The sequence below is a fragment of the Culex pipiens genome, chromosome 2 (assembly GCF_016801865.2).
Source record: "Culex pipiens pallens isolate TS chromosome 2, TS_CPP_V2, whole genome shotgun sequence".
In the NCBI taxonomy this organism is placed as follows: domain Eukaryota; kingdom Metazoa; phylum Arthropoda; class Insecta; order Diptera; family Culicidae; genus Culex; species Culex pipiens.
The window spans coordinates 86,430,936-86,446,858 of NC_068938.1; the positions used below are offsets into that span (position 1 = coordinate 86,430,936).

Sequence of the window (15,923 nt, forward strand, 5' to 3'; positions counted from 1 at the left end):
CGGAACAACCCTGAAACATGAAACTGTCATAAGTCGCGTTTTCCATCAACGCAGGCAGAGGGTTCGCGATTTCGTCATTGTTGTTTTTCTTTTTTCACTTCAGTTCGTCGTCGAATCGGTGGAAATAAATCGTGAAAATCGGTGAAAACCCGTTAGTTCCGGCGGAATATCTCACAACCGATTGATGCTGTGATAGGTGCCGCGTGTGGGGACACTCGAGTTGGGTGAAAAATCTTTCCGGAAAAGGGTGTTATTTTCGTCGCTAGTCTAGAATTTTTAGTTGCGTAGAAAAGAAAAAAAAACAAACAAGAAGACGGTTATCCAGCAGAGCGAGCGAGAGCCTTTCTGTGTGCTGCTGGCGGGGGGCGCATTCTGTGGAACTAGCCCAAGTCTGTGTCCAGGAGGCGGAACAAAGACGGCGATTCGCGAGGCTGACAGATCGGAAGTGCAGCCAGTGTTGTGATCTTGAAAAAAACATTAACATCTCCCGAGTGTGTGGCAATTAGCATCCATTTTGCGTTGTTTGTGGGTTCCTGGTTCCGAAGTTTGGACAAGCATATAAGACAACAGGAACCACACCCCCTGCGGAACGCTGGCCGCCAGACGATAGGTGAACACACTCCGAGATAATCCGCGGTCGTTTTTATGGGAAACATTGTCCTGCGGAGTCGTGCCCTAGCGAATATGAGCGATATCGAGTTTGAGGAGGATGTGGACATTCAGGAGGACGATTTGTTCGAAGATCCGCAGGAGGACGCGGACGAGGCACTGAGCGAGAACCATCTGGTGTCGATTCTGCGCCAGCTGATTAGCAGGTACCTTTTGAAAACATGAATCTTTTTTCCTCCACTTCCAACCCGACAGCGACGACGACGACGAGGACGGCGATGATAAGCAGCAGCAGCAGCAGCAGCAGCAAGCTCTTATCACCTCCGGCTCTGTTTGTGTGGAAGGGTGATGGAGGTGGGTGCGCTGGCCTTCACCTTTTTTCGCGTGCGATTCTGGCCCAATTGTGAGCGAGCTCGCGATTGCACACATTTTGTTTTATTTACTTTCTTTTCTTTTTTATTTATTTTTGTTCTAATGCAATCACACTTTCTTCTCACCCCTCTACTCTATACTTTAAGCAGCGGCGAAATACAGATACTAAACAATGAGCACTTTTACTCGATGTCCCTGCCAGTTATCAAGAGACGACCCAATCTGGACCAGCTGAAGGTAATACGAATCAAACGGCTGGGTGGTTGGTTCCGAGACGTTACGGGGGACATACTGCCGTTCTACGCATAATTGTCCCATGTCATTTTTGGTCGATTTTGACTTTTTAGCATTTTTAAGTTTAGTCATAGTTCTACGCATAATTGTCCCACTAAGTATTTTGCTTCACGAAATCATTATTTTTACGAAGCATAGTGTCTTGTTGACCTGGTGTATAACAAGAGGATCATAAATAAGAGTAATAAATTACAAACTGAGGCACTAAGGAACATATTGGCCGATGCACGAAGTGATTTGTTTGCTTTTTTTGGTACACTCCGCAAACTTCAAACCATACAAAATTGCTGCCGGATCTTTTCCGGGAGAGATCCGGCAGCAATTTGTATTGATTAAATCACGTCAAACAGTGCAGCCAAGCTGTCAAATTTCTAACCTAAAAACCGAGTCGGCGTAAAACCTAATAGGGTGAATAGGAACCTACGGGACAATTATGCGTAGAAACACAGAAATCGATCGAAAAAGTTCAATCGCGTTTTTCTCAGTTGCACCTTTTTGAACATGGGACAATTATGCGTGGAACGGCAGCATACGTGTGGAAACTAGAGCTAGGACTTCGGATATCCGGATAATTTACATTTTTGTCTATATAAAATCAGATATCTCCTCTTTTTAATCAAACCAAATCAAAAGAGATGTAGGAAAATCGTATCTGAACTGAAAATTATTTGGATAACAATATTTGAGAAACCCAAAAATGTGGCAAATGGGCAGTATTCATGATTGCTGAGAGTCGCAGGACTCTCGCCCTTTGCTATTAGTAAGTATCCAGCAAAGCAAAGGGTATAGCATGCATTTGATACTGTCAACTCCCATTCGGCTGTGTTCTCGTCGCTGTCATGTTGTTAACTGGAGCCGAGGGAGGTCCTGTTGTGAATTCTAGTTGGAGGTGGTCCGAAGATCATTGAAGAAGGTAGAATTCGCCATCACCCAAGACACGAAGGCACGAAGGATAGACCATGTCTTGGAGGGTGAAAGGATGATAGGATTTAGTGATAATACCACAATTTAATATTTGTCTTTCTCTCTTATTTCAGACAAAATGTCTGGTCCGAATCCAAGGTGTTGCAGAAATCTTCCACTATACAAAATGGGGTCTTCCTTCTATCATTTCCTGTATTTTGAAAAAAGGTGATGTGCCGAATGTGGACATATAGTTTATCACACTTACTCCATATGGTGTGAACGTGAAATGCTGTATGTTTGCAATTGGTGCATTGGCTATTTTCAAAACAAGCTAGATTTTTCCTATTATTTTAAGATAAAATTTAGTAAATCTATCCATCTATTTATTTTGCTATTGCTATAACTTGTCCCTTACCTCACAAACTTTAACTACTCTATTCTTCAATCTTGGAATCGCAATACATTATTGTAGAAATGTAACTGCTGAAAAAAATGGGTAAGAAATTTGGGCATAACTGTTATTAATATGATTAAAGGTACGTTCAATCTGTTATTATATATATTAACTATTCTAGTTTGTTTGTCCTGTCCCATATTTCACAACTTCAGTTGTTTTCTTGTAAACTTCTCGTTACAAGTTGGTAGTTCTGTCTAGTTGCAAAATAAGGTTTCTTTATTCTTTCTTTCTGTGTTAGTCTGTTATTCAATGTTCGATTTTATTTTACATTGTACTTATCCCATTTTTTCTCTTTTTCTCTTTCATGTACCTTGCGAGCATACGATGACCGAAAAAGTCATTGTATCAGCCAACAGTGTGTATTTCACAGTGAAAAGATAATCATGTCCAAAATTAAAGTAGACAAAGCCGCAAAACAGAACAAGTATTTTTATAAGTGCGTGAATAACAATCGGTCGTTGAAGCTCAAAAAAATGTGAGAACGATATCGCGCCGTGGTTCAGTGATAATAAAGCGAAGAAAGTAGACGACGATTCCGCATGAAGATTATAGCGGAAATTATGTGTTAATTGCACAATGGATGAAGGTTTGAAGTTGACACTATCAAAAGGGAATGGTAAGATGCAATAGTAATATTGCTAGGTTTGATAGTGTCAAAAGGTAAGATCAAGGAATAAGGATTATATGAAACTATATTGTCATAATTATTGTATTCACTGAAAATTCTATCCGCTTTCTACCCCCAATGTGTCCTGCACTGGGGGTGCCTGGGGTAACTTCGAGTTGACCTGGGCCGCCCGAGGAATTATGTCGTAGGTGGCTCGTGTACAGGTTCACTCACCTCCCCTCGCGGCAAGGTTTTCCGTAGGTCTACACTCGAACATGCAACATGGGACAGCATGAATCTTCAGCTGAAGCCGGACGAATGTATTCCGAAATTACAGAATTACAGAATTACAGAATATTTGAGAAACCCAAAAATGATTTAAGATTAAAAATGTAACGGATCGGATAGTTTTTCGGATAATAGTATTCGACCATAAATCATGTGATATAAAATCAAAGTTCTTTTGGATACCTGTCACATTATTTTGTTTCATCTTAATGTCACCCCACAGTCGTTAGACAAAGCTGGCATGTTATGAGTTATTTTTTTTAATAGAACTATCAATGCTGCAAATTATCCGGATATCCGAAGTCCAAGCTCTAGTGGAAACGTGATGAATGGAGCACCGGACTCTAGTGGTAGAATTAAGAGTTCTCCCATAAGGAATATATTGTAGAAAAATGCAAAAAACTGCTCGAATGGAAGTGCTCCATTGGGTTGCAATAGTTGTGAAATAGTAGTTTATGCAACAAGTTGCAAAAAAAGGATTTTTTCAGCACGAGTCGTACATTTATCCAACGAGGTTCACCGAGTTGGATAAATACGAAGAGTGCTGAAAAAATCAAGTTTTGCAACGAGTTCCATACAACATTTTTTGCAATTCCGAAAAACACCCATTGAGTGAACTTTTATGTCAAATTTTCATTTCCCAATACTCAAATCACTCAACTTTTAATAGTATCTAAGAATATGTCACATATTGTCATTTCCCGAAATGACTAGACTTGCCTTGGCTTGGCCATTACTTTTTTGGAGCTATTCTGGACCTGATTTGAGGTCGTCGGAATCATAACATGCTGGACGCGATTTGCAATGAGAATTGATTTTGCTAAGATGACATTGGAAGCAAGATGAAAAATACTTTCGAATAAAACAAAAGGCGATAACTCAATAGGCGAGATCTCCACCAAAAAACCTTTCTTTTTCAACATTATTATTTTTTAAACCGCTGTATTCACACAAGGATTGGACATAGGACAATGGTCAATATGGAGACTTTTATGTAAAATTGTCTGGACAATCAATTCCCACTATCGGTTTTTGAAAAACATTACGTTTAGACCACTTGAAAAACGGTTTTAGTAAATGATTTTTGTATTTTTTTTAGGAGAGACATACCATCCTGCATTTTTTTTTTTTTTGAGTCTTTTTGTAACGTCTTAGGCTATTTCCTCAATAATTTTGAACAAAAAAAAAATCGTGACATCACCTTAAAATTTTACTTCTAAACCTAAACATTTTAAAATCTTATTAAAGTGGCGTGTATTTTTCTTTCAGTGTATTTGTTTTTACAGGGTTGTTACGGACGGCGCGTTTCGCGCGGATAGCGCGGATCTGGCGCGGATTTGCTGGCTAATTTTGCTCAGGCGCGGATTTCGCGCGAATGACAATTTTGAAAATGCTTGTTTGTATTTTCTTAGTACGAAACGTCGAAAAATGAAGATAAAGATTATGTAGAAATTATTTTTTATGTGTTTCTTGTCATTTCTTAACATCTCCGGCTCTGAATATTTAATTTCTTCTGAGTTTTGAGTAATGATTTTTAACCTTATTTGTTTTTAATTTTATACTGGATTTATTCAATTTTTAATTTTGTAAATCAAAAATTACAAACTTTTCCCTAAGATATAGACATTAGAATGTGTTTATTGGGGCTTGTTCTGGAGGGCGCCAAATATGAGCTTGATTGGACGTAACAGAAGCTGGCCTCCACTGTAGAATTTTGAAATGGAATCTAATCGGTAAAAATATTTTTTTTCTAAATTTAAACATTCTTGGCGAAAATAAAAAGATCAGAACATTCCAAATTAAAAGCTTCAGAAATTCAAAAATTCGAAAAAATTTTTAATAGTTTTTGTTATAACAAAAAAAATCAAAATACATATTAATTGTTTTTCGAAATTTCTAAAATCGTAATTTAAATAATCTGAAATTTCGAAATTCAAAATTTTAGCAATCTGAAATTCAAAATAAAAACAAAAAAATGGGTAATCGAAAATTTGAAGATTTAAAAAAAAAATCAAAATTGAAAACTAAAAAATATCAAATTCAAAACAATATAGAAAAAAAAAATCTCAAATCTAAAATGATTTTAGTATCCTTAAGCTTATGAATTCAAAAATTCGAAAATCCTAAATTCTTAAATTTTTAAATTTTTAAATTCTAAAATTCTAAAATTCTAAAATTCTAAAATTCTAAAATTATAAAATTATAAAATTATAAAATTATAAAATTATAAAATTATAAAATTATAAAATTATAAAATTCTAAAATTCCCTGGGCTTTGTCATAATGAGTGTCATAGGTTTGATGCTTGTTTGGCAAAGAGTATGATTTGATTTGATGTGGAATTAAAATCGAAGTGTTCAGTATATTGCTGAAGCTTCCATTTTTACACATGGACACCACTTCATGCTGCGAGAACCCACTTTGGCGTAGTCTCAGGGCTTAATCGATGACCGGTAAGCTGTCATCGAGACAAGGAGGTTCTCTGATAGTGGAAATATCACATTTGTACAATAAACCGCTACATATGTGATTTTTCCCTATCTTAATGTGGGTGTCAGGTTAGGATGCGGGTTTAAAAAAATAGTGTTTGTAGAATTTAGGATTTTAACTATAAATATCAACTTTTTATACTTTGCCTTTAGTTATTTAGGGACAAAATTAGTAACAGTGAATTTAGTAATTTTATCAGAATCGGTGATTTTCATTCAAATAGCATAAAAACCATTCTGATTTGTCAAAATTTCCGTAGAGTCTCGATCAATCAATAGTAATGATATCGGACTAAATTCGTTGATCTGTTGAACTAACGGTTGTCGGATTATGATTGTATCGACCATTGTTGCGAATCGAGGATCTACTGGAATTCTGACGAACAAATGGTCGTCTCTTTTTCAATTCACGACTTAAAAAAAAATAAACTGTTATTTTTTTTTGTTTTTTAAAAGAAGCCAGACAGGTTTTAAAAGAAACGTTTTTTTTGGTTAATAATTAAAATGTCGGGGATTTGAGATAAGAGTAGCTTTCGGATAGGTTGCTTTAAATCTTGTATTCAATTCAAGTTAGGTAGTTATCCGCAAATGAATATTTGGACTTATATGAATAATTGAACATTTTGGACTTATGAATAACACACAACTGTGCATTTATTCTAGAGTCAGATCCATACAGCGTCAGTGTTTATTTGGTCGAAGTGTACTAATTCATTGGCAGATCTGGTTCTAGTTGTAATGTACGACAAGACTACTGACGGACGTGACAGGACGAAGGCCCAGTTTAGAGGTTTCGACATCAACGATGTGCGGCTGGATCACCCCCCAAAAAAAAAAAAAAAAAAAATTATAAAATTCTAAAATTCCAAAATTCGTAAATAAATGTTTTTATTTTTAAATTCTTAGTTCTTAAATTCTTAAATTCCACAATTTTTGAAGTCCTATTTTATTTAAGAGATTTTGAAATTATGAGAAGACATTATTTCAAATATCAGAAATTAAATTTCTTTCGGAGTGAAATTTTAGCGAGGATTGCAAACTGTATAAAAATCTTAGATTTTGAATATTTAGACATTCGAAATTTAAAATTTTATCATATTATAATTTTAGATTTTGATTCAATTTTGAGGTTATATTTTTGAAGTTAAATTTTTAGGTTTTTAAATATTGTTTTTTCTATTTTGAATATTTTTTTTCATGACCCTTGCCTTGACCGTCTCTTGAGGATTTTCTTTTTAAATGGATTTATTGCTTTCATTCTTTTGGAGCCTTTAACCATAAAACGAGTTTTTTTTATCAAATACTTTCTGAATTAGTTTTTCTTCATTAACATTCCAACGCCCAAGGCTCCGAAAAAGTTGGAACGGTAACTTCAACTCAATGGTTCTCGGGCATAACTCAACCAATCAAGATGATTCTTCTTTCCAGTGATTAGTTAGGATATCTAGATGATTCTAGAACTTTGCAGAACTTAAGAGCGAGTCCACGAACAGGGCATACCCCTTTGTATGGGACGTCGTTTGTCAATCGATGACGTCAATCTGCCTGAAATTTTCAGGAGTTGTTTGTACATATAAAACTAGCATCTGGACAAAATATGAGCACTCTAGGTCAACGGGAAAAGGGGCAAATCGGGACACAAAGTTTGAAGGCTCAAAAACGTAAAAAATCTTAAAAAGGCCATAACTTAGGCAAAAATCAATTTAATTTAAAAATTCAAAATGCATCTGAAAGGGCTTAAAAAATGCAACAAAATGCAGGGAGAAGCATCCCAATTGGTTAAATTTAAAGGGAGTTATTGGCATTTTAGTGAAAAAATAGCATAATTTTCAAACTCAAATAAAAAAGTGTTCCATCCAGATATCAACTCGGTTCGACCTGCAGCTTGTAGGGGACATCTGGGACTACCATCTGAGACTGAGAACGCTTTGGGTAAGGCAGTTTAACATATTAAATAGACACTTTTACTTTTAGTGAATTTTTTGGTTGTAAATTTTTGCTCGGGGGACCCCTTAGATCCCATTTTCTGGTGTTAATTTTATCATATTCGTGTTTCTGAGACAATTTCACGATAGAAAAAAATATTTTCAAAAATTTATAATCAAGACTAACATTTCAATCAGGCCAATATTACGCTAATTTGAAATGTTAGTCTTGATTTAAATTTTTTGAAAATATTTTTTTCGAAAAGACCGGAAAATGAATGTTTCATGTTTTAACATTGTAAATCGGACCTATAGTTGCTGAGATATCGACATTAGAAAATGGTGGGTTGTTTGGGTGAGACTTAGAAAACATCAATTTTCCTGTTTTTTAACCTTTGCATGGCTATATCTCAGCAACTAAGGGTCGTATCAACAAAGTCCGAAAAGGCAAAATATAGAGAATTTTCTCAGCTTTTCAAAAATATTTTTTTCAATGGTGGGCAAACATGGGCACTATTTTTAAAAAATGAAAAACTGCGACTATTTTCAAAAAAGTTACCTAAAAATGGTTATAACTTGGAAACGGTGCACTTTATCAAAAAATTACTAGTACTTTTTGATTGCAAATTCGATTTTACATCGAAAAATGAAGTTGAAAAATTTTTGCGACCAATATTTCGATTTTTTGCAAAAATCTGTATTGATTCCAAAAATCATAACTTGGTCAAAGATTTTTGCCCATTCTGGAAATTTCTGAAAAGTTGGCATTTGATGTCCTCTAAAACATACTAAAAAATAAAAAAAAAATTAAAAATAGTGTTTTTTTGCAAATCAAGTTTTAGTGACAAAAAGTTAAATTAAAAATCACCAAATTATTTTTACCGTGTATCATTTTTTTTTTCAGTGTAGTCCATATCCATACCTACAACATTGCCAAAGACACTAAATCGATCAAAAAATTCCTTCAAAAGATACAGATTTTTGAATTTTCACATATTATTTTTGTATGGACAGCTGCCAAATTTGTATGGAAAATTATATGGACAAACTAATGATGCAAAATGGCTTCTTTGGGCATTCCGAAGGCACCAAAAAAGTTTCAGCCGGATTAAAAAATACAAAAATTAAAATTAAAGAAAAAATACCGATTCCGTAGAGAACTGCTCAGCATTAATACACAAATTTACAATTTTATTTATAAGCAGGGAATTAACTAATATCAAATTCTGTCGATTAGAGCGTGTTCAGGAAGCCTAAATCCATCATACCTTGACAAAACTAAAGCGTTTACTGACAACAACTTTGAAATTGTCGAGTTGTGAATGTAGTGTTTTATTTTACTATGACTTATAACAGAATCAAATTAGTACAAATACACTAAAACCCCGATGGTTTGACACCAATTGTTGTCAAACGAACGGGGTCCCTTTTTAGTGTGACACCCTCGTTACACGGAGCTCACACACACTATCATATGTTTGGTGAGTCCCGTGTAAAAAGTGACAGTTCGTCACTTTCAAAATCAACCCGTCGGCGAGCCTTCCGAGCAACGATGCTATGGGAAGTTCTTTCTGATTAACAACTCAGAAGGCTTTGTAGGCGAAACGTCAGAATTTGATGAATTTTATCAAAACTAAAAGTAAATTCTTAGTAAGATTCATTTAACATAATATCTATGGTCCGGTTTTGACAAAACTAAGTGTTTACATTGAATGTTCTGCATAATAACTCATTTTAATTGCTTATTTTTTTGTTCCCACCCACAGAAAAGTGCCATCTACCAGAGCATCAAGCAAGCTTCCGGCTATGGGGCGGACTCGGGCAGCCCCACGACGCAGTTCAACGTGCTGGGGATGCTCGCCCAGCGCCAGAGCGGCTTCGGCCCCAAGGGCGGCGCGTTCGTGCAGAGCGACAAGTGCAAGATCAGCAATCTGTTCGTGCCGAACCGGACCGAGCGGTCGATCGTGAACTGCAACTCGAAGGTGTTTTGTGGGCGGTTCTCGCGGGACGGATCCCAGTTTATCAGTGCCAGCCAGGACAGCCGGATTCGGGTGTTTGACGCGAGTAACAGTCAGTATCCGATGATCCGGCAGATCGAAGCTAAGAACGTGTCGTGGTCCATCTTGGACATTGACTTTAGCCCGGACGGAGAGCACTTTGTGTACTCGACGTGGGCGGATGCTCGTAAGTTGGGTGACGGTTTGGAGAAGTATTGCGATTGTAACGTTTTTTTATCTTGTTGCAGTGTTCGTGTCCCGCATGTACAACATGGCCTCCGACGATATTCACTGTCTGTTCCTGCGACCCGAGCGGCAAAAGTTTGGCGTGTTTACCGTGGCGTACTCCAACTGTGGCAAACAGATCCTGGCCGGCGCAAACGACGGTTGCCTGTACGCGTACGATCTGGTTGGCAACAGGCGAGTGCTGATGGTCCCCGTGGCGGAACACGACGTGAACGCCGTCGGGTTCCTGGACGAGACGTCCAACATATTCTTCAGTGGCACAGACAATGGGATCATTAAAGTATGAACGGATGAAATTTTCTGCAGTTCGAAATAATGTTTGATTTCTTATCAGGTGTGGGACAGGCGTTGCCTTAACGAGGACAGCCCCGAACCTGCTGGGGTGCTGGTGGGTCACTACGACGGCATCACGTACATCGACTCCCGGAACGATGGCCGATACATCATTTCGAACTCCAAAGACCAAAGCATCAAGCTGTGGGATTTGCGCGTGTTTTCCCCGGCCGATGCCGAAAACAAGGTCAAGGATCACCTCAGCTACGGCAACTGGGACTACCGGTGGGACGAGGTTCCAAAACGATGTAATTTCAACGTGTTTTACTGTGTGCCTTCACCTAGAACTTGACGCCATTTCTCTCTCCATTTCAGTCTACAATCCGACAAAGTCTTTAGAGGGCGACACCAGCGTAATGACCTACCGGGGTCACCGGGTTCAAAAGAGTCTGATCAGAGCTAAATTCTCGCCAGCGGCCACCACCGGCCAGCGATACATCTACACCGGGTGCGGCACGGGACGATTAATAAGTACGTCACAAACCATACGACTGACAAAAATTTGCTAATCACCTGTTCAAAAACCTTCCAGTTTACGACACCCTCACCGGCAAAATTGTACAGGCAATCGAGAGTCACCGCGACACGGTGCGAGACGTGGCATGGCATCCGCACCGGCCGGAAGTGTTGACCTGTTCGGTAAGTTCCGTCCCCTGTTCCCCCAACACCAAACTGGTCTCCATCACCATTCTTCCTTTTTGTCTTTTCACCCCAGTGGGACTTTAACGTGAACCTGCAGACGTTCCAGTGCGCGGAGAACGCGAAAAAGAAGACCTGTCCGTACGCGTCGCGGACGCGCCGCATCGAGGACACCGACGACGACAGCGAGGACGAGAGCCCCCCGCTGAGGCGGTCGCGCCGCATCGCCGAGCTGCGGCGGGCCCAGTCAAATTACGATTAGGGCGACTTTTTTAAAAACCTTTTGTCTAAGCCCCTTTTTCCCCCTCGGTTCTAGAGCTTTCCCCTTCTTTTTAGCAAACAAAACGGATATTTTAGTTTGTTTTCTAAATTGTCAATGTATTTTCTTCTTCTTCTTTTTTCGATTTATGCATGACGGGGAAGTGGAGTGTGTAATATAATAAATCTAAAAACTAATAATTGTGAAAACGGAAGTGGAGTCTTGGAGTGAGAGAACCTTTGCCGGTTCGGTTGGAATCCTTTGAATAAAAATGAAGGAAGAACTTTGTGTTAGAAAGAATTGAACTATACTACAGGTGAACGGTTCTTGGTGGAGCCAGCTATAGTTTAGTTCTATGATTGCTAATGTTTTGATATAAATTATTACCTCCTAAATTTTATTAGCTAACCAGACCGGATTACAGCAGCAACACGTTACAACGGATAAGATTACAATAAAGACATCAATGAGATTGTTCAAAGCTCTGTAGATTTCACTTTTTGATTAGAACCGAAAAGAAATGTCAAAACCATAATATTTGACACCACTTTTTTTCAATTTTATTAAATGCTAAAAAAAAATGTTTCCCTCTCTCTTGCAGAAATAGTGTGTCCATTCCGGGAATTCCCGGGAATTTTTATATTTTGTTCCGAGAGTTCCCGAAATAAAAAAAATTGTCTGGATATTTAGATTAGCACGTGGGATCTTTCGGAGGTCTCAACAGAGTAGTTCTCTACAATTTCGCCCATTTTAACTCGATTTTTAAATTTTCATGTTTTGATATCGATGAAACTTTGTCCATGCAAAAGAAGCAATTTAGTAGTTTTTTTTTTCATACAAGTCTGCATAGAAATTTGGGGGCTGGTCATAAAATGGGTATGTAAATGTATGGTATATTTAATTTTTGATTTTTAAAGTTTTAGGATACCAAAACGACATCTTTTGAGCCATAGTACCTGATGGTGCAAAATTGAGAATCGTGTTTGTTGCTTTACAATTTCGTCGTGAAACTTCTTACTTTTCCTGTCATTCTAAAAGGACGAAACAGCCTACTTTTCTCTACCAGAAATAATAGAATCGAATAGAAAAACTTTTCAAAACAAATGCTGAAAAGTTCTACTTTTCAGCACCAAAATGGAACTTTCAAAATCGGGCAATTAGGTAGTTTTTGGTATACAGTCGCAAACAGAATTCTCATCGATGAAAATAAATTTCCTAATCCTAATCCTAATTATGGTTCTATGGTGAGGTAACGATGCAGTTTGGTTCGAAATCATGTGACCTATCCGAAAAACCAATAAAATTTAGTAATTTAATCTAAAAAATCGTAGAAAATCCAGTTTTTTGCAAAATTTTAACACGTAGCCTTAATTATTTACTTGCGTTTTTCTCGGCTTGCTGTTTTTAAATATGGGACGGACTCGATTAGAGCGGCACTTTAAAAAAATATATTTTGTCTTTTTTTGTATCTAAAATATAGAAAATAGAAAATACCTGTTTTGAAAATAATTGAATAAAATCTGATATTTTCCGCGTAACTTTTTTTTTTTCAAAAAGTTGTAATCTCGCTTACTTTTTCTAAAGGTCCTATGTACATACGAAACCCATGGCGCATTGGTGGTTTTGGAAAAGTAATCTAGTAATCATAACCTACAAGTTTGCCGAAGACACCAAATCGATCAGAAAATCCGTTCTCAAGATACAGAATTTCATACATTTACATACTCATTTTGTATGACCAGTCCCAACATGTATGAAAAACTGAGTGGGATAGACTGTTTGTTTACATACAAGGTATCGCCCTTTTGGAAAGTTACTGCGGAATCGGAAAAATGATTATCAATTCGAACGTTTTGTGTTGAATAAAAAATTAAAAACTTATTAACTTTCTGAAGTTATTAAAAATGTAAAGAAAATCTTTCTCGTCAAGCATTTTTCAAAAAAATAATGTTAGGTAATGTTATATTAATATTTAAGCAATCAATGATAAAAAATTATTAAATCAAGAATGCACATTTAGATTTGTTTACCGAATTCGGTAAGGTTTACCGAATTTTCAACTGCTAAACTGCCGTTCTACGCATAATTGTCCCATGTAATTTTTTGACGATTTTGACTTTTTATCATTTTTAAGCTTAGTTTTACGTATACTTTCAGAAAAACACATAAAATCTAGTACTTTGTTCAGAAAATCATTGAAAACAACACCAAGTCTGTTTGTCCCATCGTTGAACTTCTACGCATAATTGTCCCACCATGTATTTTCTATCACGAAATCATGAGTTTTACGAAGTATTTTACCTTGTTTACCTGTTTACCTGCAAGGGGATTACAAATAAGGGTGATAAAATGTTAAACGGGGCGATTAGGGACATATAGGGCGAATAGGGACCCACGGGACAGTTATGCGTAGAAACACAGAAATCGATCGAAAAATTTCAATCGCGTTTTTCTCAGTTGCCCTTTTTTGAACATGGGACAATTATGCGTAGAACGGCAGTAAACAGTTTGGTAAACTGAAAATTACCGAATTCGGTAAAAACTTACCGAAATTCGATAATGAAGTTCATTATTGATCATGGTACAATCGAATTTCGGTAAAATTTTGATAATTTTGACAGATGGTTTACCGCTCTAAACTTTAACGATTTTTCAATTACCAAATTCGGTCAAAAAATCTAAGAGTGTAAAATTTCAAATTCAGTTATTTTTAACTTTTTGCCATCCGCTTTCATTTTCAGTTCCGAGAAATGAAAACTTTATGAACCTTAAAGTTTTATGTAGATACTGCTTTTGATTATCTCAGTCAAAATTATGAGTGCCCTAAATTTAGATATTTTTTATTAGTTGTCAAGTTTCTTTTTCAAACTAAAACTATCAATTGTTTGATTTATTTTTGAATTTAGAAATTTTGTTCCATTGTAAAGATGCAGTTTTTGTTTCGTTCGGTTCAATATCTTTTGGCAACAGCCTCCAACTTCCATTCTCCCTAAGGTCAAAAATGTCGTGGGCGATATGCCTACTCATAATTTTAGATTTTTCATGAACAAACTTTTACCACTTCTTTTACTCTGTTACCTTTTGCCTACATGACGGCACTTTTTTAGATCACTTTGACTTTTGTTTTAAAAATTTCTTACAATTTAAAAGACCAGCTTATCACATTTCTTTGCAACGCAGTGAGCTAAGATTGGTTTGAAATTGTTTCGAAAATATGATTTAAAAAAGCTTTTTTTGCAAATATCGTAAACCCTAATCGGGAAACAAAAAAAAAAAAATTTAAATAAGAAAGTTATAACAACTTTGCTGATACTTAAATTGTTCAAAATTCATGCTCACGATAAAGATTGACAAGATTTTTATGGAGACAATTAACTGAATTGTAAATAAAAGAAACTATAAACCTAACAAGGAAATTTCGGACATTCAATCAATTCGCAAAAACCGACCATCGCGTTTACAGTTATCAGAAAATAATCATTTTCTGCATTTCCATTTCCATTTTTTTCTTCCTTACGCCGTAGCATCGTAAATATAATTATGATGTTTTATATGTATAGATCACAATCAAATTAGCTCCTCCTTTCGCTCCTTCGCCATCACTCTTGCCTCAATTTCAATAAAACACATCTCGTTTCTCTTCTCCAAAGTGAGTTCTACTCTCGATCGATCGCTCGCTCGTGGCCCCTCTCTCTTCAGTCAATCAGTCAGTCAGTCAGTACGCATTCCGGCATTGGTTCGTCGTCATTTCTATCACATTCCCACGCGTACAACACCTGTTCAACGGTTCGTGCCAAACACACCTTTTTCACACTCTCTACGGCACATCGCAGTCGGTTCCAAGCATTCGCTTATTTTGATTCGATTAATAATAATGTTTTTTTTTTGTTGCATTACGACTAATGTCATTACGTCTAGAATTTATTGTGTTTTCGCTCTTGATCAAATTTAATGGGTTTTTTCCTGCATTTAATGATTTTTTTTTATTTGTTTAAACGATTTGATGGTTGATTTTCTTTTATCTGTTGGTAATTTTACGCGCTACTGTACCGTTATCAACTTTAACTAATTGTCGCTTGAATGCGTGTTTTTTTCTGTTCTCTATTTCAATATTTTTTAATAAGCTTAGTGTTTTTTTTTATTTTGAAGTTCTGACTTGCCTGGCTGCCCGCGCGCTCACAACAGATAGCTAAAATGCAAAATTTGCAGCTAATTCGACCACTTTAGCAACGTGTTTTTGGGATGCGCTTTTGCTGTGTTTGTTTTAATTCACCTTCATTTCTAATTGAACACATGTTTGTTTATGTATTACTGTTGTTTTTTATTATTATTTCTGTAACCGTTTTAAATTTAGTAAATTTTTGAATCCTAACGCGTGTCTGAAGATATTTGATTTGATTTTTTTTTTCAAGGGAAACTGTTCGCAAGGTTCAAAAGTTTGTGATTTTCTTGTTTTCTAAAATAGTTGAGTTTTGAAAACTACGGTTTTTTATTATCTACGC

General features: G+C 36.5%; 1 protein-coding gene across 2 annotated transcripts; it reads left to right on the top strand.

Annotated features, from left to right (window-relative positions):
- Positions 1 to 50: 50 nt before the first annotated feature.
- On the top strand, positions 51 to 11,902 carry LOC120419807 (DDB1- and CUL4-associated factor 11-like). Of its 2 annotated transcripts, none has more exons than XM_039582643.2 (8): positions 51 to 815; positions 1,128 to 1,218; positions 9,714 to 10,131; positions 10,193 to 10,470; positions 10,525 to 10,771; positions 10,839 to 10,994; positions 11,056 to 11,162; positions 11,239 to 11,902. In XM_039582643.2, the coding sequence occupies exons 1-8, from the start codon at positions 646 to 648 to the stop codon at positions 11,422 to 11,424; spliced, it is 1,653 nt and encodes a 550-aa protein (XP_039438577.1). In that variant the 5' UTR covers positions 51 to 645; the 3' UTR covers positions 11,425 to 11,902. The 2 variants fall into 2 exon arrangements, with proteins under 2 accessions (XP_039438577.1, XP_039438578.1); XM_039582644.2 differs by having other exon boundaries at positions 55 to 815; positions 1,131 to 1,218.
- The last annotated feature ends 4,021 nt before the right edge of the window (positions 11,903 to 15,923 follow it).

What these genes read in the sequence shown, in the direction of transcription:
- LOC120419807 (XM_039582643.2), top strand. Translation starts at nt 646, where the DNA reads ATGGGAAACATTGTCCTGCGGAGTCGTGCCCTAGCGAATATGAGCGAT. An exon ending in CAGACAATGGGATCATTAAA is followed by an intron (nt 10,471 to 10,524) that starts GTATGAACGGAT and finishes ATTTCTTATCAG; the next exon opens with GTGTGGGACAGGCGTTGCCT. An exon ending in CGGAAGTGTTGACCTGTTCG is followed by an intron (nt 11,163 to 11,238) that starts GTAAGTTCCGTC and finishes TTTTCACCCCAG; the next exon opens with TGGGACTTTAACGTGAACCT.